At 28.9% G+C, this 24,041-nt stretch overlaps 1 protein-coding gene across 1 annotated transcript in view; it reads left to right on the top strand.

Annotated features, from left to right (window-relative positions):
* The window catches only part of LOC113373791, a 30,783-nt gene extending 9,195 nt beyond the window's left edge, over positions 1-21,588 (top strand). The window contains exons 6-10 of the mRNA XM_026614065.1: positions 21,027-21,096; positions 21,151-21,220; positions 21,279-21,348; positions 21,404-21,473; positions 21,536-21,588. Of these exons, the coding sequence (XP_026469850.1) occupies positions 21,027-21,058 (32 nt within the window). The 3' untranslated portion in view covers positions 21,059-21,096; positions 21,151-21,220; positions 21,279-21,348; positions 21,404-21,473; positions 21,536-21,588. The remainder of the gene's footprint in view (positions 1-21,026; positions 21,097-21,150; positions 21,221-21,278; positions 21,349-21,403; positions 21,474-21,535) is intronic.
* The last annotated feature ends 2,453 nt before the right edge of the window (positions 21,589-24,041 follow it).

The raw sequence follows: 24,041 nt of genomic DNA, 5'->3' as shown, positions 1-24,041 counted from the left end.
GTAATAGTATTATGCATAATTTAAAATATCTTATCTTAGTTATTTTTAAGAGAATTTCCATTATTATGTTGACCATTGGTGGATATTCTAAAGGTTAGTTTAACCTTTTTGCACGAATTTTTAAGAAGAAGTGAGATTCTCTTAATTTCTTGTAACAAAAAATATTTATTAAGTAATAGAATTATGTGTAAAATATATTGTCCTAGGTATTTCTAAGAAAATTTCCATTATTGTGTTGACCATTGGTTGACATTCTGCAGGTTAGTATAACCTTTTTGCACAAATTTTAGAAAAGAAGTGAGTTTCTCTTAATTTCTTTTAACAAAAAATATTTATTCAGTAATTAATTATGCATAAAATATATTGTCCTAGGTATTTCCAAAAAAAATCCATTATTATGTTGACTATAGGTTGATATTCTGCATTTTAGTATAACCTTTTTGCAGAAATTTTAGAAAAGAAGTGAGTTTCTCTTAATTTATTTAACAAAAAATATTCATTCAGTAATAGTATTATGCATAATTTAAAATATCTTGCACTAGGTAATTTAAGAAAATTTCTAATATTATGTTGACCATTCGTTGTAGGTGCAGGTTAATATATCCTTTTTGCACAAATTTTAAAAAAGAAGTGAGATTCTCTTAATTTATTTTGATAAAAGATATTCATTCAATAATAGAATTATGCATAGAATTTATTGTCCAAGGTATTTTTAAGAACACTTTTAATATTATGTTGACCATTGGTTGATATTCTGCTGTTTAGTATAATCTTTTTGCACAAGTTTTAGAAAAGAAGTGAGATTATGATAAAAAAAAACTGTCAAGTGAAGTGACAAAAAATAGATGCCCTGTTTGGAGTAGAAACTACTGAATCTTTAAGCATTGTATTGCTACAAACATAGACCTTATACTACAGTGTAAGGATATAAGTTATCTATGGTCTATGGCTACAAATCCTAATTACAGAATCTCATTATTAATTTATGAAAAATGTAGCTGTAAAAATTATTTTAAGTATTTTAAAAATTTGACAAGATATAATTTTTTATTGCTGTTCCTTAAAAGTTTAGGAATATTTGGAAGTATCGATGTTGATTCTGCCTTCTATACATCGCAAACTATGTTCTGCATCATGAACAGGGCACAAGAACGCATGCCAAGTAAAGGATTCGCCTGCACGTGTTTTTCGTTGTAAAATTCGCTCTAAACATTGCTGTCATATAGTGAAAAAACTTGAAAACTGGAAAATTCATGCATTATGCATATTTTCCATTGGCTAGCATTTTTCAACTCAAATCTTCTTTGTTTCAGATGGAGCAGAGCAGACTTTTGCAAGAAACCGTAGAATAGAATTGTATTGTGCATTAGATACTCAGTAGAATGAGGTAATACAACCCAGTATTTTTTCACATAAAACAAAAATAAATGCTGGTAATTAACTACTAATGTTCAACTTACAGCAAATTTAGTGGTGCATGGTATCGTGCCTTAAGGCAAATTGCTTGAGCTTCCCGTACTAAAAATTCGAATTTTTATAACATGTTTTGATACTTTTTTGAAAACCTAAAAACACAACAAATTTTTGAGAATTTTGAAATTTATGAAAACAACTGACTTGTTTTAAATATTTAAATTTTTGAATTTTTTTTTATAATGAAATGTTTGAAAGTGACTGTTAAAAAGATAAAATTTCGAAGCGCGTAAGCGCTGCGTTGCAGACTAAAAGATAAACATTGGTACGAAACTCATAAAAATATAAACAAAGTTTGTACTTATTAGTGAAACCCATATAAAATATCTGAAAATTTGATGTCCATATGTCTAATGATTATTTTTGATCGCCAAATTGCATTTTTTTCCCTTGTTTTATTGGATCTGCGCAACCGCTAGACCTGCCTTTCTCAAAATTTAATCAGTTCTTCATTTCGTTAATACAAATAAAATCTTTTTTAAATAATTCAAAATGGACGCTTTATTCGTTCTCTGAAACTTTTTGCCCCGTATTCCAAAATTGCTGAACCTGAATTTGCCAAAAACTAATCAGCACGTCTCCTTATCAATAGAAATCAAATGTATTTTTAATTGTTCAGTTTATTTAATTCGCGTCGTCGATGAAAATTTGTATCTGCACACTCATACATCTATTTTTTCCAAGGTATGCGAAAATGTTCAGAAACCTTTGAAACGTAGAGAGATGCCAAAATTTTCATTTTTGTTTTTGCGATTATTATAACTTGCCCTACGGGAATTTAATAACAAAGTGATTTTTATCTATACTAGTATCAGTTATTATTAAAAGAAATCGAACAAGAAAACTTACATTTGGCCCTTTAAAACAATTCGGTACACAAGTAAGGTGGCCATATTTTTCAAGTTAAAACCGGGACGGTGTATTTTAGTTATGTTAATCCGGGGAGTGAATGCATAGAAATTAAAATGATTTTAAAATAACAAATACTATTCAAGAATGCAATAAAAATCTGTCTCTTTAAATGAGCTTGTTTTAAATCTGAATTACTCACTAAAAACTTCATTATTCGGTTATATGTTATATTTTATACTATATTTTTGGATCTGTATGTTTTCTCAGCTTTCAAACTTATTATAAAATTTTGATCAATTTTCTTCGTAACCATTTAAAAATACTTAGCAATTATTCTAGGCAGTCAAGAATTTCATTTTCATAATTTTTGTTAATTTTCGTAATATTGAAAATAGTAAGTTCAACATTATGAATGTGATTTTAACCTGCCTTTTCATATAAGCATACTAGTTGCAAATAACATTTTCAAGTATTTGATGGGTAGTAGTACTTTTATCATCAAGTAACAGTAAATTATCAATCAAAACGCTGACTCAATATAATAATGGAAACTTGTTCGAACAAACATACTTCATCTTTCTCTCTTTGGAGCCTATCTCAAAACCAGTATAGTTTTGACGACTGTCGCTACCGTAACCTAACACAACCGTATCCAGTCACCTCTAATACTAACAAGCTATGGTAAGTTCATTAGATCTGTTAAAAACAGAACAAGTAAACCATACAATCACTAATTCTTACTTGAGAAATTCAATTTCTTAAAGCAAATATCAATTATACCGTTCGTGTTTCCATTATATCGTTTTTCTTTATATCCATGGCGTGTTTATGTACCTAGATCCGAGCTGAATACTCAATTGAACAGTGAGTGGAAAATAGATTTGTATGTAGAATAGACCGAATAGATTTAATGGAATGGTGTAAGGACTTGAGTTACGCTGACGCAAAGCAATTGTATTAAATAAGTGTCGACAAGAGCTGCTTTATTGCCTCGCTCTCTTTCCTATGAGCTCGACATCCCTCTAGGACAGTCTTTCTCAAAGTGGGCGATATCGCCCCCTGGTGGGCGATATTGAACTCCAGGGGGGCGATGAAAGGCCTCGCGAAAAATGTTGGTTGTTGTATTGTATTTACTTTACATTTTAAAGTTTACCAGAATTTGTATCCCAACGATTAATTGGTACTTTCAATGTTTGGTCGTGTTTCCATGGTATTTGAATGATTTTGATGCCATTTTATAGCTTTTTACCAAAAATTAATATACCAATTTCCAACTCACTTGGAGTTAAATACTAACATATCCCAAAAGCATTTACCGACTGTGTTGGAAATTTTTGCATTTTTAGGCCAATGAAAAACGGCATTAGGGAGATTAAATTTAAATACTTTTATTAAACACAATTGTAAAAAAAATATTTATTCTTCCGATCAATTAATATTGACAATGCATGCAAAGATAATCATTCTATAATAAACTGTTCCAAATTTCTTTCCATGACGTAATCTGATCGGAAAGTTTTATTAGCGGCAAGGGTATATGTTCTAATTGTTTAAAAAAGGGTCATTTACAATACAATTGCTTTAAAAGATATAGATGTAATACCTGTTCTCAAAAACATAATACTCCATAAAGATAGACTAATTCACCAGGTATAGACAACCTCGCAATGATAGCGGTACATACAAATCTCCCGACGGGGGGGAGTGCACCTTTAACTACGGTAATTTTAATATTTAAAAATTTTTGCATATAAATATCTGTAATATTATAAATTGAAACAGTCTAGAAAAGTAGAGTAATGAGTGCAGAAGCATGTAAATTAGATCAAGATATTTCGCAAAGATAATAGTTGTTTTTATTCCTTTTTTTTGTGGTGACGGGATAATTCTATATTACAGTTCACTAAATTAACTTTTAAAAGTGATTGCACCCAACATTTTTCGCGTAATTTTTAAAAGAAAAGCCATGTCGCAAGCAAAAAAAAAGATGCGTCAGTACAATGCAGAATATATTAAATATGGATTCATAGAAAATTCTGTAAACCCATGTATGCCTTTATGCCTTCTGTGTTCAAAAACATTTTCAAATGAAGCAATGAAGCCCTCAAGACTTCAAGATCATTTGAATAGAATGCATCCGGATAAGAAGGATAAAAATGTTGATTACTTTCGAAATCTGGAAAAGATGTATATTGCTCAGCCTAGTGTGTCAAAACTTTTTTCTGTAGCTGCTAAGCAGGACGATGACGGACTTCGAGCGTCATACAATATCTCTCGGTTAATTGCCCAAACAGGTAAACCACACACTATTGGAGAATCATTAATTTTGCCAGCAGTAAAAGAAGTTATAACTACTGTGCTACATAAACCAGCAGCAGATATAATTCGCAAAATTCCTTTGAGTAATAGTTCTGTGCAAAGACGAATTGATGAAATGGCTGAAAATATTGAAGAATTATTATGCAATCATTTGAAGTCTTGTAAATTTTCACTCCAATTGGATGAGTCTACTTTACCAAATAATGAAGCATTGTTGTTGACTTACGTGAGGTTCATTAAAGATGAAGAAGTATGCCAAGAACTTCTATTTGTTAGAAATTTAGAGACAGATACAAAAGGAGAAACCATATTCAAAACATTGGAAAAGTTTTTTGATGAGAAAGATATTCCATTGAAGAATATTATATCAGTTGCTACTGATGGTGCTCCAGCTATGAGGGTTGTCAAAAAGGATTCATAGCCTACCTAAAAAATAAAATTCCCAATGTTCTTGCTGTGCATTGCGTGATACATCGACAGCATCTAGTTGCCAAAAACTTAAGTGAACGATTGCATCAAGCATTGCAACATGTCATCAGAGCTATTAATAAAATCCGACACAACTCTTTAAATGAGAGATTGTTCAATCAGCTGTGTACCGCTAATGATGAAGAATTCAACAGATTGTTATTTCACACAGAAGTGCGTTGGCTATCAAAGGAAATTGTCTGACCCGTTTTTACAATCTCTTTGACTCCGTTGTTGAGTTTTTAGAAAATAAGGACACACAGTTGTGTAAAGACCTGATATCATCAAAAAATGATATAGCATATCTCACAGATCTTTATGCATTACTCAACAATATGAATCTACAACTTCAAGGCGATGGCTTAAATTTAATAAAAACAAAAATATCATCGCTGCTTTTATAGCAAAACTGTTATTACATAAGAAAAATATTGGCAGACGGGAGTTTCATAATTTTCCAAATTTATCGGTATCGTGCAACGAAGACTTGCTCGTGTACTGCCAACATTTGGAAAATCTTCATGAAAATTTTATTGAAAGATTTCAAGATATTTTGAATTTGGAAATACCAGGCTGGGTATTAGACCCTTTTTCAAATGCAAATGTAGAAGCATCAGCCCAGCTAGAAGAAGAACTTATAGAATTAAAAACAAATGAAGAGTTAAAAATCAAATTTAAAGATGGTTACCAACAATTTTGGCTACAGAAGTCAATTCAGCACTTATATCCTGGCTTGTGGTTGGTTGTTCAAAAATTTTTACTAGCATTTCCATCGTCATATTTGTGTGAACGTGGATTTAGCACTGTGACAATGCTACTTACTAAAAACAGAAATCAATTGCAAATTACCAAACGCGGTGACTTACGACTGTTTTTGAGTGCAATGGAACCTGATATTGACAAACTTGTAAAAAAACATCAAATTCATCCTTCTCATTAGAGTTTGAAAATAAAATTTTATATACTGTTTATATTAATTTGATTATAATATATAAAATATATGATTAATGTCATAAAGTTGCGTTTTATTTGCTTTCACTGGTAAAAATGTCCAATTTAGAATGTAAGGTTGCATCAACTAATATATCACACTATAACTATATTAATAAAAGTAATAAAAGAAACAGTTTTCAGAGATTGTATAAAAAATTCGGTAGGGGGGCGATACAAAAATTTTGATCTTCAAAGGGGGCGATAGAAGGAATAAGTTTGAGAAACGCTGCTCTAGGAGATGCCAATTGAGAGAAAACTGCTCGTTTAAATGGATAAATTTACACCCACAGAGGTATAATATACATATACATATAAATACAATATATACATACAAAGCACAGAGGTACAATTTGACTTTGAGCAATTATATTGTGAAAACCAAACCAATTATAACATCACAAATAACAGATTACTAATGCTCCATGATTCATAAGCAATAAGACCTTACACAATGATCTTCACATTGAATTTATAAACAGAGCTACAAAAATAAACCGTGTCATATATTTTCAAAAACTAGAATTTTTTTTTTAATTTTTAATAATTAAAATATCTATCATGATACAACTTAATCTCATCTTATAAGCTATTGTGACACAAACGAGAGAAATCGAAAGAAAAAAAATAAATAAAAAAAAAAAAAAAAGTTGGTATTGGTATTTAGCCTTGAGGCAAGTTACATGAACTTCCCGATATGTGTAAATAATCGACTTAATCAATAAAAAATAAATTAATTTATGAGTGGATTTACTACACATAATTGAAAACGAACGAACACGTTAACTCGGAGTATTTTCAAAAAGCAACTTTTCAAAAATTAACAATTATTATATTTGAACCAGTTTTCGTAGGACTTTAATGGTTTATTATGTTTATTAAGACCAAGTATTATATTGTTATACCAAGTAAATTGTCTAATTTTAATTTTAGCTAACGTCGAAAAAACTACTCATTTTCTCAAACTTTGAATTTTTAAAATTAAACTACTTGTCGTAAGGGCGTAATATTACAGTAAGTTCTATAAAACCATGATATATATCGCTAAAAAAATCCATAAAAATCGGCTTAAATTTTTTTTCAACAGTTAATTACAAGAAAACGGCTCGGTAGATTTTCACCTAAAACTAATCAGCACCATTCCCAACTAATTTCTTTCGAACAGTTTTTGATTTTTTTAAATCGATTGGGTAGTATAAGCTTAAATGTGGACAAAATGTTGAACACTTTTTTCCAAATTATGAAGAAACGGCTCGGCCGATCATCATACAAAACTGAGAAATGAAAATCCTTATCAAGATACATCAAATGGTTTCTAAATTTCTAAAATCGGTTCAGTCGTTTCTGAGCAAACGTCGATGAAAGGTCTAATTTTGACAAATGCCAAAAAAACTATATTAATTTTTGCAAATTTCGACGAATTTTTAGAGTTAAACTTTATGAGTTGTCGTAGGGCCGTAATATTTTAGTATGATCTATAAGACTATGTATCTACCGCCAAACAAATAACAAAAATGGTCGAGAAAAATTTAACACTTTATTACAAGAAAACGGCCCGGCCGATCTCTAATCAGCATGATTCTCAACCAATATATTTCAAACGGTGTTTGAATTTTTAAAATCGATTCAGGATTGCGGGCTAAAACGTCGATTTTTTTTTCACTTTTCTGTTATGTACGAGAAAACGGCTTGGCCGATCGTCGCACAAAACTGAGAAACGCTGGTTCTCATCGAGATACATAGAATGGTTTTTAAATTTTTGAAATCGGTCTAGTCGTTTTTGAAAAAACTTCGATTTACGGCGAAAAATCTGTTTACATACACACACACATACTTTTTTCCAAATTTGGTCTCATTCGATTTAGAATGGCTTGAAATGTCGAGAAAACATAAAATGAGCGAATCGGTTTTTTTTGATAAAAACAAACTTCTCCTTCAGGAAGTTAATAATATGAAATTACATAATGTGTCTGCATTTTAAATATCATTTGATAAAATAACTTGTCAAAAAATATTGAATATACGAGTATCATTAATGAACGATATTCTATTAGCTTGTACAACATTTTAAATCATTATGTACTAAATACTATAATTATATCATTATTTACATACTTATTAAGAATTTTACATACGACACTCAATGCATAATATATAATCTATACCAACCTACGAGATATTACCTACTAGTGTTGGGTTTAATAAAAACCCAGTGTTTTATTTCACAAATTAATTCATACCATGTATCATAAATTTAAAACAAAATAAATTCTTTATATTGGATTCTATGTGGTTCCGCCATATCATTGTTATAGATCTGTAATGTAATAGTGACATTTCTCATATTTTTCTCTCTGCGATGCGCTCATGTAAAACTTTTCAACAAAAATATGATATATTTTATTGATGTAGTTTTGCAATATCGTATCATTTTTATTTCTGTTTGAGATACAATATATTTTTCGAATCGTTGATGTATGTAGGAAACCCCTCGACTTTGTTCAAGATAAACATAAAAGTTTCGCGACAATCATCATAAATGTAATAAAAAGCGTCGTAAATTCAATGTACTCTATTTGTACTGAATAATTGTAAGATGTGCAATGCAACTATATAGATGTTTTTGGTACAGTTTCTATATATATATATTGCGGAGAAAATGTTTTTCTACATTGTATTGGATAATCAATTTAGATGTTATACCCAGTATGGAAATAGATAGCTGAATAAGCTAGTTTTAATTTTTTAATTTAACCTTGAGGCAAGTTGCATAGACTTTCCAAAACGTATAAATAATCGACTTTATCAAAAAAAAGTAGAATGAGCTCTTCAGATAAAATGTTTAGCTGGTTACTTCAAAAATAAAGATTTCGTAAAAACGATTATCAGTTGATGTCTTCGTAATATACTTATAATATCTGAACATAATTGTATAAATCAAATTAATCTGCTTAAAACCTTTCATTTAATCCATTTTGGGTTCTAAAATGGTATTTCATTTAAGTGTGAACTAAACTGTAATCAGTAGCTACCTACTAATCTACTACACCACAGAACCTACAGATGCTTCGTCATAGATTCTGATTAGAATCCTTCAGACTAACGCGAAACTCTAAATTTTGATGAATTTTTATAATTAAGTCGCTTAACGTAGGCCTATAATATTTCTGTATGGTGATATCACACTACAAAACCTATTATATAAAGTTTCATCAGAATCATCAATAAAAAAAATTCAGCATTTAGTTACTAAGAAAGGGCTCGCTCGACCGATCTATAGCATAAACTAATCCACGCAATTCCCAACCAAAAATTGTTTTTTAATTTTTTGAATTTTTAAAATCAATTCAAGGTTATTAGGTTAAACCGTAGATTTTAAATTTTTGAAATATAAAATATAATTTTGAAAAATTTAATTGTAAACTTCAAATAAATATAAAACAAAAGCACTTAATTATAAAAAATTCAACAGTAATTACGCGTTAATCAACTTTTTTTATATTTAAATTTAATTTGTTCTTAAAAGAAAAACAAATCAAATCAAATAATATTCAAATCTGAAATAACGACGTCGTGGAACGTATAAATTAATTGAACTCATTACAATTAAATTATTACATTACATTTGAAAAATTATTTTATTTTACCAAAAAAATTTAGAATTTTTAATTGATTAATTTTAATTATATAATAAAATATTCAATCTTAGGAAGGAGCTATTTTTTAATGAATATTGGTTTAATCGCACGTACCAGTTTTCATATTTTTGCACCAATTTTTTCGAAGCTGAGTTTAAATCTGTGCTGATTTTTTTTTGTTCCTGTTCAAATTCACCTTGACTTTCACTTATCAAATATTTTTTATAAATTTTTGGTATTTATTTAATAAGTTTGCACTGAATGCAATGAAACAATTGTTTCCTTCTTTGCTTATAACATAAAATATTGTAACACTTCAAAATTACTTGTCTTTATTAAACATTTTCTTTGTCACAAATCATTAAAATTATGTCACTTAATATAGTGCATAAAAACTAGTCAATTTTAAATAATTTGATAAATTATTCACAAACTACCAAAACAAATTGTCTATATGCATTAAAGTATTATTCAAAAATGATTGAGTATTATGTTAATACTTTTAACTAATGCCCTAAGTTATCACAATCCTGGAATTATCGTTATAATCTTTAAACTAATTCCAGGGATGTATAACCTTATGTGGTCATATCATATTGACTTCATACCCAAGAAAGCAAAAAACTGACCAGCAGACCTCAAAATAATAAATCATACGATATGTAACTAACAGTGTTACAGAAAGGTTTGATTTAAATTACACTTAATTTAAATTTTCTGGTGTTATTAATTTATAATATGAAATTTTGATAAGGATTTTAAGATATAGAACGTTGTTGAAAAGTGTTAAAAAATTCAATCAATTTTAATAACTAAAATCAACATGAGTCAAGCTTGTTCTGATTTATCATTGGAATTTTTCAAAAGGTACAAAAAAGTAAATCATTATATGCTAATAATTATTCACTATGGCAATTGAGTTCATCTATATACATACATACATCAACTTCGTGATAAAAATAGTTTAATTTCTTTTAAAAAAAAAAAACTGTTGAGAGTAAAATGCTAGTTGTATAGCTCATACGCGTATTATACAGAAAAAAATTAATATTTATTTATTATATTATAATTATTATTTATTCTATATATTTCTCTTACGTACAATCAGTACAACTTGTAGAAATCCATATGTATTTCTGATAGCTAAAATAAACTTATGAGTTATTTTTTTAAAAAATAACCGAATAATATCCATTTGACTAGCTTTAAACTGTAGAGTCATGAATAATCCTTTATAAAAAGGCGTAACTAGTTCGAATGAATGTAAATTGCATTCTTTTGAAATTTCTCGGCTTATGATTCTCTAGTGCTTCCAATTTACTTCTACTCAGAGCAGGGTATATAAAAAAGGTACTTAGGTACATTCGAAAAAGATCATGAAACCAGGTTTTTATAATACACTGAAATGGGAGGCGATAATTAAAGGTAAAAGTGCACTTATTTTTATGTTAATGAAATTTTAATTTTTGATATAAAATATAGCGAAATTTTGCAATAATTATATATATATATATATATATATATATATAATGTGTGTGTGTATACATATATAGATCAGTATTTTGTTTATTTCACTTTATTTTAGCAATAAGATATTTTTTATGACCTAAACTATACATCTGAATAAGTATACTATATAAGATAGTCCAGTGAAATCTTTTACTTAGTTTACCTAAAATCCAATGATCATATCGTCTTAAATCTTTCATTGTCATCAGTACTATAAGTAGAAAATTATAATCTTTAAAAATATAAGTACACTACTCATGCATTTCACACTATTTTATTAAATGCTATTTAGTATTATACACATTTCAAGACTTTTTCACTATATCATTTGCATTTCTGTTTGCAAATTTAATTCAGAATTTAATCAGAATTGCAAAAACTTGCTACTATTTTCTGATATTGAGACTCGAGATGTCTGAAAAGAAAAACAAAAACTAATCAAGAGTAGTATTCAGAATAATAGATTATATTTATGAACTTTTTGGCTTCGATATGCCAAAGAAGATTTATTGTTATAAACTTTTTTTTATTTTTATTTTAATTACAATCTGTCACACTCAGGACATTCAGTAATTGTTTTGACTTTTTATTATTATATATATCTTGAATGGATGGCAATCCCAGTAGTTGTCCTGTCCAGTTATGACTAATTATCTATACTCGAAGTATTTGCTGACATTTTTATTATATATGCAACTATAGCCACGAGAGGCTATATTTGAGATCTATAACCTCAAGTGGAAATTTGACATCAAAGCTGCCTGGTGTCAGGCTTGGCGGTAGCGGGAATCGAACCAGCGAACCCGGGACTCGTTGGTGCTAGCCCACCTTCTAACCGATATCGCCCCCGCTGGTCCAATTGTTAAAAACTGATATGTGATTTTTTGAAAGATTTTTTTTTGTTTTGTCGCATAAAACAATACACTTTTTTATATTTTTATTATAAATAAATGTACTAGTGTAAAATATAATGAAGAATTATAATATACAAGGTTAGACTTATGTATACAAGGTTATAGGTATAATATACAAGGTTAGACATTATGTTATATACATTTTAAAATTAAAATATATCATTTTGAATTGAATTGAAATTTGATTAGAAAGATCAAATTTCCACTTGTTCATTAATGATTTTCCAAAAAATTAGTAGTAACACATAATATTTCTTCCGTAACTCAAAATTCTGTTAGCTCCAGGTATGGCAGAGGCACCTTGCTCCCAAAAGGTACAATCCAGGAAAGACCTCTGCCATACCTTAGGCTGGCAGAATTTCGCAGCAAGAGTTTCGAAATTTAGCAAATTAATGCTCCACAACGCCATCTCATAAGAGACCTGAATTGCAAATGTCAATGGACAATTGGACAGTCTCCTGTAATCAAATGCGTTTGGAGATGAAAATCTAGGCTGCCACCGGTGACCCTGACTGTAGTACCAAAACAATTTGTTAACTAGTCGGACAGACTAAAAATTTAAAGTAAAGTAGATGTAAAGTGAATTAAATTTATTCAGTTCACAAATCTAATCTAACAAGCCTATTTTTCTAAAGCCAGGTGTACGCGACGCCAGTATTTCTTGGCACATATTTTCTGTCAAGTTGTTATTGTAAGGTTATATCTTAATAAGTTTTTATTATTTTCTGTAGATATTTGGAGACTCATAATCATTATAAATATTATTTAAAAAAATATGAACAGTATATTTTTAATAATAAATTACCATTTTTTTATTTACATTGATAAAAAACAATAATTAACACTATTCCTACCGACATTTCATGTTTGCTATTCCTACCGCGACCGGTCAAATGACCGGTCATGCAAAATCGGTATTTTTCAGTATTGAATGAAGAGTTAATGCTAGTTTAAGAGTTTATAAATACAAATACAATATATTTCTTTTATTTTATAATGCGAATTCTACATTTTATACTGTTTTATCCAATTTTTCACGATTTTTTTTCTTAGAGTGTATTTTCTGCACACGCATTTTTTACGTTTTTGGCTGATTTTGTTTTCTCTATCATTTTTCTAAAGCATTATCTGGAATAGTTTCTTTTAGGGAATCTGTTTTGTACTTGTACTTAGCTGATTTTTTTCTGAATTCTTGTTGGAACTATACGACAAGTTAATTGGAATAGAAAGTTCCTGCCTTGTACATTGTCTTCTCGTAATTTCTTTATTTAACAACAATGGATTTATCCTGAATACATCCAAAATAATGTAAATTCTTGATGAATTCTCTCTAAAATTCATATTTTACCAAATAATTTCTGACTATTTTATGAATGGCATCTACACCAGTCCCGACGCTAATACCAATAGAATTAACTCCCGTATTAGTGTAATTTTTGCAACATATGTGTATGTAAGTGAAAATTAGAATCTTCTTTCTTATCTTCCAAAATTGTAAATATTATTTGAGTATTGAAGTCTTTGGTTTTTCGTTCTGCCAGTGTTTATAGCTGTTATTTTGCTTCAATTGTACCTACCATCAGTTTTCTTTTACTAAAAGTTTAGCTATATGTAGGATGGTAAAAACGTTATATATTTTTTATGTCGTACTAGCGATTTTGATAATACGGTTTCATCAGTTATAAATCTTCAAAGAATATCTCAGTTTGCTACGTATACTGGATGGTTACCAAAATTTTACACCCCATTTGTGCGATTTGCAGGGCATAATTATATTTACATCGTATATTGAACAGTTACTAATATTTATACGTTTTCCTAAATACTATTGAACATATGTTGAATGAATTTACACCTTACCTTTATTGAAAATATATGTTTGTCGATAGTAATACGTAGTCTTTTACAACAATTTTGATTGCTGTCAATGTAGTTGAACCAACCTTTGGATTCAAAACAAAACCTATCGATTTATTGTTTAGATTCCTTCGTAAAAATCTGTCTATACATAGACATTGAGAAAATTGAGAAATCCCACTTTTTATACCGTAGAAATGCAATATTTATACTACTTGCCTTATTTGCGCACCGCGCATACAGAATCGAAAAAAATGCATATAAATTTGCAGAAGGCAGTTTTTACCAGTCTAAATTCTTCTGAATTTACATTTTCTTGTAAGTTCCAAAATATTCTTAACAATTACTACAAAAAATCCCATCCGAACATCGTCTTTCGTACTACCGGTCAAATGACCGGTCGCGGTAGGTAAGACAGCATACAATTTTTTTTCCAAAAATAAAAATTGAAAAAACAAATTAACATTGAAAAATGTTTTATACTCACATATTAGGAAAAGTCATAAAGTTTGATGACGATTCAATTACGTTTGATATGAAAAATACTAATCGAAAAATCAAAAACGGTCATTTGACCGGTCCCGGTAGGAATAGTGTTAAGTCAGAATAGTTGTGATGTGAGGTGAGTGATTTATATTAAGTGTACTTGAAATGGATATAAATGGTGGAGAAAAGCATATACTTCTATGAGACTACTTTTTTAATATATTTTACTTTACGCGGAGAATGACCCATAAACAAGTTGAATATAAAAGTATGTAAATAAACTTTTTATATCAAAGTAGATAAATTTATATTTTCAAAGTAAAAACATACTTTGCGCCATATTATTTTACTACTACATTTCTGCTCTAGACGTCTTCTAATCAACTTTTTTAAATTTTCAATTAAAATACTTCAGAAATTTATTATGATTAACAATAAATAATTAATAGTAAGTGAATATAATATCTTCATTAAGATAATCCCAATGCCAATATTTTTTTCTAATTATGTTAATGAGGTGTAATAAGACTTTTAGATTAACGACACTTAAAAGATTATTTAACTTCCCGTAGGGTAAATTACTGCAATGGTCCAAAAATCGAAATTGAAAATTTTTACATTTCTTAAAGTTCTAGAAGAGTTTGCCATATGGATGTGTGTGTGTGTATGTATGTATTTATGTATGTATAGATACAATTTTTCGTCCACGTTTTCGGGCGCACGGATCAACCGAATATAATATCTTTATTAAAAATATCCCAATATCAATATTATTTTTCAAATCCTGTTAATGAGGTGTAATAATACTTTTAGATTAACGGCACTTAAAATTTTTTTTCAGATGTTAATTAAATGACATCAACCAATTATACATCTTTAAAATATGCGTAAACTAAGCGTGAAAATAAAAATGATAAAAAATATTCACAAATCTGAATAATTCTTATATTCACATAATTTTCATCGCCGCATATCCAACGAGCAATGGAATTTCATAATGGTTTTGTAAATATGAAACTAGCAACAATGTCGAGACTTTTATTAGTGGGATTCATAATAGAAATTACTTTGTAAAAAGGATAAAACATATACCAAACAGCACCATGAAATAACCGCAAAGTTTGAAACAACTAGGTCGGATGCTGCTTCAGAAAAAACTCATTGAAATAAAATTCTAAAACTTATATCGTTGCTTAACAAAAATAATTTTATAACATACTGAGAAATTTATAACATGGTTAAAAACATGAAGATTAGGTATATATGTATTAACAAAAATAAAAGTGGTGCTTTTGAATATTTGTATATTTGAAAAGCAAATGGGTAATAATTACATTAGTTACTAATTAGAAAATTATTTTAGTAATGGATATTAAACAAGAACGTTACAAAACGTGAAATATTTGTAACTGAAGATATTGAATTGTTAAACAATCAACTAAAAATTATGTAAGTGATCTATTATTCTATTCAAATCCAACTTATTCAAAATTCAGTTAAGAAAACCTCATGTTCTTTATTAAAATAGTTGCACGTTTCACTGACGCTTAGCAGAAATGTTATTAGAAAAATGCATCGGCATGCATTTTTGCATATTTCTTCTACCACTTTTATATTGTTTTTTATAATATTATATGTTAATTAACTTTGGTATTTTATTGTAGAAATTTCTTTAAACGTTGTTGGAAATTATTTTATGCAAATCAAATTTGTTATTAATATTTGCAACTTATTGAAGAGATCGGATGGCAATATAAATGCCAATCAGCCAGAACATAATTTAAAATTTTAATTCAGTGTAATATAAAAAAGTATTAGTAAAAATTATTGTTTACTAAAATTTACATTGTAAAACTATTTTAAACTAGGCTAACAATAAGTAAAAAGTAACATGTTTTTTAAACTTTTAAGGCCTGATTTTTTCAACACTTTCGTCACCCAGAAGTAAATATAAAGTTGTAATAATAGTGTGAGTAGTTTTTTCAATCGATTTTGAGATTTTTTACTTAATTTTTTTTGTTTAAATAATTATTGACATAATTCAAGTAAATGCGTGTATTTAATATTAATGCCTTTGGTCGATGTATTATAATCTAGGTATTTCAATTGAAATAGTTATAAAATTATCAATTTTGTAAATTGTATTTGCTTCTACAATTTTAAATCTTTGTATTCTGTTGTACACGTTTTTGTTGTCTATTATATTTTCATCATTTAAATTAATAATAAACAAATTATACTAAAGTTTCATTTGTCGGTTCGCAATCCATATTATTCTTGTGCCACAATTTTAAATAATAATTTTTATTCCTTTTTATATACTTGTAGCGACCCTTTATATGACTACCATAGGGATGGCAATAGAAAACGTCCACTGTTAAGGTACGAATATATAACCCAGACCCATTTTCAAATACTATTCACTTATGACTTGTATTGTGACAATATCACATGTAACGTAAATGTATAAACAAATATATATTATTGTTATCATTCTATATTTACCTACATACTTTTTTATCGCCATCTATTTACCACCCTTCCACCTCATTTAAACTTCACATTTCTGAAATAAAAAGTCTCAAACACGAATTAAGTCATTATTAATCTGTTATAATAAGCGCCTAGCTCCCCTACATGTTGATCTGTATTTTGAAGTATTTCATACGCCTCACAGATTTTGAATACAAAACTATGTGGTTGCAAGGTCTGGCACTGGACCACAATACCACTTCAAAATACTTCAAAAACATAAACTCAACTTCAAAAAATTATGCGACATTACCATGTCACACTTCTTCAGGTCTGAAATAATATTTTTATGAGACGTTCAGTATACCAGCAGTGTGTATTTTTAAGTGAGAATGGCATCACTACTGCATGATATCATTTTGTACGCTACGCATATTTTGAACCTGCATTCTTGTAGTTGGCCTATACAAGCCTTAGAATGTTTTAAAACCGTGAACTAGACTTGAGAAAATGATGTGATATCATCTTTATCACACTTTTTTAGATTTTTTTTTTTTGTTTTATTGTATTTAGCAAATTATACACACAGTACATTCAGCTAATTTACATGTATATTTATTTGACAGCGTGAAAAGGATCGCTATCCTACGATACCACCTTATATATTACGTGTTTTGTTGTTGTAAATCATTGCAAATTCTTTTTTGAGACGTTTTGGCGGTAAAGGCTTGTGCAGGTTATATGCAAGTTTGGATGGCGACTTAGACTAGCTTTGTATCTGGAGTTGGAATTCTGAGATCTTGATGTATTAACGAGTTGGGAACATATTTTGGAGCGGTCACGATTTTTTTTTCAAAATTTTGTTTTGGAACCTCTGTAGAATAGTTATGTTTGATTTACACCATAGTTGTAGATCGTAGGACCATATTGGTTTAATAATTATCTTGTATATTAGGAGTTTATTTTTTATTGAGACTTGAGATTTCCAGCCCATTAACCAATTAACTTTTTTAGATTTGCAATCCGTTTTTGCGACGTTTAGTATAGCATTAGTCTATAATTTTAGTGAGATTGGCAAATATTTTGAGCTGATGAATACAGATTCTAGTTACTATAGAGTTAGAATTCTACTTCAGGAATTATTCAGTAAATCATCATGACCTAAGTAATAAACTAGTGATGTATGGCATAGTGTCTTAAGGCAAATTGCTGGAACTTACCGTACTTTAATGAAATATTCGAGGCATATAAGTATTTTCAAATAGATTATTATAAATAATGTTTCGTTCATTATTTTAATTTTATGAAAAGTAAATAAATAAAACTTAATCAAGTAAATTTAAAATGAAGGACATTGTCCAATATTATAAGAATTACATAAACTGAACTGCAAAGTTATAATTATTCATTTAAAGTGTAAAAATGAACTTTAGCACTTCAGCCAGAATTACAAATAAATTCGCATTATTTTTCGATATTAAAAAAAAATCAAAAAAAAAATTGCAAAAAAAAAATATAAAAAAATTCTTTCCTCAAAAGTAATCGTTTTGTCACCACAAGCAGAAGTTTTTTTAAATCATTCAAATAAGATGCTTAGTTTTTTCAAAAACTGCCATTCTTTGCGCATTTAGCTTGATATCTCCGAAATGCTAGACCTGCCTTTGCCAAAATCTAATCACTACTTCTTCCCATCATTACAAATTGAATGTATTTTGGATCATTAAATCGGTTGATCCAGTTTTTATAAAAACTGGCATTTTTAACACTTTTTGTTCCATATCTCCAAAGCTGCAGGAACTGTCTTTGTCAAAAACTAATCAGTACGTCTCCTCAACAATAGGAGTCTAATGTTTTTTTTCACAATTCAAATCGCCTGAAATTGACGACGAAAAATTGTCTCCACACATACATACCCACACATACATCCATTCTAAGGTATGCCAAAATGTTCAGAAACCTCTAAAACGTGAAGATCTGCGAAAATTTTCATTTTTCATTTTTGGACCACTACTATAACTTACCCTACGAGAAGTTAATAAATTTCAAGTAGTTTTATGGTTTTATACATTAATTTATAACATTAAATCCTGAAATAAACAAATTAAATTTTCGGGCAAAACATAAACTTATCCTTTGTCAATATTAGTTTTTTATTCATTGTTTTTTATGAAAAGTAAATAAATAAACTTAATCAAGTAAATTTAAAATGAAGGACATTGTCCAATATTATAAGAATTACATAAACTGAACTGCAAAGTTATAATTATTCATTTAAGTGTAAAAATGAACTTTAGCACTTCAGCCAGAATTACAAATAAATTCGCATTATTTTTCGATATTAAAAAAAAATCAAAAAAAAAATTGCAAAAAAAAAATATAAAAAAAATTTCTTCCTCAAAAGTAATCGTTTGTCACCACAAGCAGAAAGTTTTTAATCATTCAAATAAGATGCTTAGTTTTTTCAAAAACTGCCATTCTTTGCGCATTAGCTTGATATCTCCGAAATGCTAGACCTGCCCTTTGCCAAAATCTAATCACTACTTCTTCCCATCATTACAAATTGAATGTATTTTGGATTCATTAAATCGGTTGATCCAGTTTTTATAAAAACTGGCATTTTTAACACTTTTTGTTCCATATCTCCAAAGCTGCAGGAACTGTCTTTGTCAAAACTAATCATCGTACGTCTCCTCAACAATAGGAGTCTAATGTTTTTTTTCACAATTCAATCGCCTGAAATGAACGACGAAAAATTGTCTCCACACATACATACCCACATACATCCATTCTAAGGTATGCCAAAATGTTCAGAAACCTCTAAAACGTGAAGATCTGCGAAAATTTTCATTTTTCATTTTTGGACCACTACTATAACTTACCCTCCCCGAAGTTTTAATAAATTTCAAGTAGTTTTATGGTTTTATACATTAATTTATAACATTAAATCCTGAAATAAACAAATTAATTTTCGGGCAAAACATAACTTATCCTTTGTCAATATTAGTTTTTTATTCATTGTTTCAAAAGCAATCAGAACTACTTTAAGCTTACATGCTCAATAAGCTGTTTGTTGAGGACTTATAACTTAGTGTTTTGTGAGAGGCAACCCATCGGTTTACCATACTTCTATTTATTTTTTTTTTTTATTTATTTCAGACTAATGGCCTAAAAACAACAATGTCTTAAGCCACAATAATATTTTAAACCTACTTACCATTCTTCTATGTATTAAACTCAAGCCTAATAGTTACCATATGATTAAAGGGCGATTTCCACTTGAATTTGTATTGAGATCTATAATCCCAAGCTGAAATTTGACATCAAGCTGCCTGATGTCGAGTTTTGGCGGTAGCGGAATTGAACCAGTATGAATAGCATAAATAATACATTTAATATACACATAAATTATGTCATAAGTAGTTACATTATATTGCAATAGTTCCTATTATATATTCCTCCAAGTTTTCTAATATTTTCTGGTGCAGAGGAGTTTTCTTTGTTGCAATTAAGTTTGTCACTGTATTGAATTCCGTCTTAATTATAATTAGGAAACAAATAATTTAAAACGTTTCCTCGTTTATGTTCAAATTCGAATCCCGAATGACTTTGCGAACTCAACAAGAAACTAAAGTTTATTAGAAATAACTTTGCTCATTGTTGTCAAATGCACTTTACGGCGGCAACGGGACGTTTTATTGTTTAATGAAATTACTGCAAAAACTTAAAACTCTGTCAGCAGTTGCTTTATCTAAAATTCACTTAATGCGCTTAGTTGCAATGCAATAGGTAGATGCATATTATATAATGTGAAGGCTTTGTGTTTTATATTTTATACCAAGGATTTTCCGCGCACTAATGAAAATAATGGCAGAGAAAAAATATTTTATTTTCGGTGTCCAGGAGGTTTGGATAAGTATCATTTTTGTTTTATTACCTGCTTCCCGAAGGTATGAAAAATTAATAGCAAAAACAAGAATAAAAAAAATAATCATTTTCCTAATTCCATAATCAGTATAAATGTGAACAATAATATGTTTATTTTTTCCAGGTCCTTTTGACTACTGCTGCTTTGCACACTGACTTCTTCACCAGGAATCGCTCTGGAAATATTTTATGAAGTACGTTTTTATCCATAGTCAGTATAAATGTGAACAATATGTTTTTTTTTTCAGGTCCTTTCGACTACTGGTGCTCTGCACACTGACTCCTTCGCCAGGAATCCTTCCAGAAACATTTTACCAGGTATGTGTTTATCCATACCAGTATAAATGCAAACATTCCTAAAATGATTTTTTTTCAGGTCCTTCTGACGACTGCTGCTCTGCACACTGACTTTTTCACCAGAAACCGCTCTGAAAATATTTTATGAAGTACGTTTTTATCCATTATCAGTATAAACGTGAACAATAACATGTTTTTTTCCAGGTCCTTTCGAATACTGGTGCTCTGCACACTGACTCCTTCACCAGGAATCTTTCCAGAAACATGTTACAAGGTATGTGTTTATCCATACCAGCATAAATGCAAACATTCCTAAAATGTTTTTCTTTTTTGCAGATCTTCTCAATCCAACTATTACTGCCCTGAAGCTCTAACATGTGAATGACTCGCTAGAGTTTTTTTTTAACTGCCTATAATTATGCATGAAGAACTTAACTCTTATTAACTCAATAAGATGACTAATCTCACTTACTTCATCAGTTTATATAAATACCAACTTGTGAGTTTTTTATGAAGGTCTTACTGAGGTTGCTTGGAATACGGTACTGATGATTTATCAGGTAATTTATTATTAAAGTATATTTATGAAAACTTGTTCTAAATTCATTGTCTTTGTTTTTAGGGTAACCGCCAACTTGAAGCCAAGTGGTCTTCAACTCTCAAGTTGCTCATGAGTGAGAACAATCGTTTGAACTACTAATTATACTATCCGTCCGTCTGATGCCTACTGTGATATATTGAATAGTTAAGTGCTTAGATGTGAATGAAATAATGAATAAATATATTGTATTTAATTTAATTTGCTGTTTTAATTTGATTATGATTTGATTATGCCAAATTACATTATGCTGTAACGTAAATTACAAAAAATATAATTATAAAATTTTCTTGGATACTTATATTGGGTGTACTTTTTAGTGTAGACAATTGTGTAAAACAATATGTTTACTGTTTGGGTGTCTTAAAATCTTAGTCAAGTTCCTTATACATTTGCTTTGTCTCGGTTCTATCAAGTCATGCTTTGACTTGATAGAACTATACACTTGGCTCTCTTGATAATATTGAATTGGCTGAAAAAAACACACGGTATATGTACAGGCATTATAAACATAAATATATTTTCTTTATATTATAGCATTAATATACTCATTAACTTGTTCACCGGCGAGGATTTAATATTTTTACGCGCTTCTATATTTTGTCCTTCGCAGCTAAAGCAGCGCGAAGTACAAAAAGTTTTCTAAAAAATTAATTAATTTTTTTTTTAATTTTAATTTTTGGTAACGGAAGTTTCATACATACAATTTATCGTGTGTAATGCGTAATAAATTTTCTGCAATCAAACAGTTATTTTAATTTTAGAAAAATCATATATAAAAACTATTTAACTAAAAATTCAGAGATGGGGCGGCATTTTTGTCAGTGCCCCAAGGCGCCAAATTTTTAAATCCGGCCCTGATTCTTATCATAGTTAATAAGTTCTAGCAAAATCTAAAAATAAGAGGTATATACTATACTATTAACAATATAGTTAATGATGAATGCTTGTATATTTTATAAATCGAAATAAATGCCATTAATATCTACTTATTCGGATATTTTTATTATTAGTTTTATATTTCAGATCTTGGATAATTATATATTATATTTCAAATTCTATATCAATTAGTCATCAAGATTCAGGTTATTTTTTCAATTAAGATAATCTTTTCATTCAGATATAATTTATTTATCGCAAAAATCAAATCATTCACTATTTATGTACTTGTATGAAAACTGATAATTTAAATAACATATATTTGAATTTCGCGCTTTAAATTGCACAGGAGGTGACAGCCATTCTGACACATGTTGACAACTTCAATGCCACTCGATTGTCAAACAGATTTTCGTGACTTAACATGTGCTAGGGTTAATTAACGTTTTTTTTTAATTAAATCCTTGATTAGTTTTAATTAATTTATGCATCAAAACATGTAATTAATTCAGTAGATCATTTTGATATAATAAATTTATCGTGAAACGTTAATTAAAAGCCGAAAAAATGGATATGTGTGGAGGTGCCTTGAATAGTTTGATAAGTGTCTCTTTCAGGGTCTCCATTTTGAATCAATTTTATAATTAAACAATTCATTCACAGCGCCAATGTATCCTTTAATTATATACGTGCAATTATCAATAGTATAATTTATATATGTGCTTTTGTTGGTTATTAATTCATTTACAGCGCCAATGTATCCTTTAATTATATACATGCAATTATCAATAGTATAATTTATATATATGCTTTTGTAGCTTATATTTGAGTACTTCCAACACATATCTGTTATTATCGAATTCTAAATTCACGAAAGTCTCTAATATAAGTCGTGTGTCGTGTATTATGCAAAGACTTTACTCGGACAATTGCAACAGGTCAAATTGACTTGTAAAAGACTAGAGTTATGCAGTGGTTCTAAAGTAGTGATTTTGTGTCGAGTACTTAGATTTCTGGCAGATGCTCTAGATGTGGTTCGTGTATTGGATTTGTGTTCTGGAGCTGCTATAGAGGATATCGAACAATGTAAGTGCAAAGCATGTTTTATACAAGCGAGTCAAAGGATATATTTCTGGAATTATATACAGGCATTTATCGTACCATATCTGTTGTGCCTATAGTGTTTTAAATATTCAATATTTAACTTATGTATATATATATATATATATAAATGCATATGAATTTAAAGCAGTCAAATAATTTTGAAAATATTTATTTCGATACATTATTGTTTGTCATCTTCAATAAAACTATGATTTGAATAGAAATAAATAAAAAGACATTACTTATAATTTATTTCCTGAG

This window comes from Ctenocephalides felis, unplaced genomic scaffold (genome assembly GCF_003426905.1).
Source record: "Ctenocephalides felis isolate EL2017-DRISC unplaced genomic scaffold, ASM342690v1 CF-g0.4_SCAFFOLD_01604, whole genome shotgun sequence".
Lineage (NCBI taxonomy): Eukaryota > Metazoa > Arthropoda > Insecta > Siphonaptera > Pulicidae > Ctenocephalides > Ctenocephalides felis.
The sequence above is the reverse complement of the archived record's forward strand: the minus strand, read 5'-3'. Positions and strand labels throughout refer to the sequence as shown.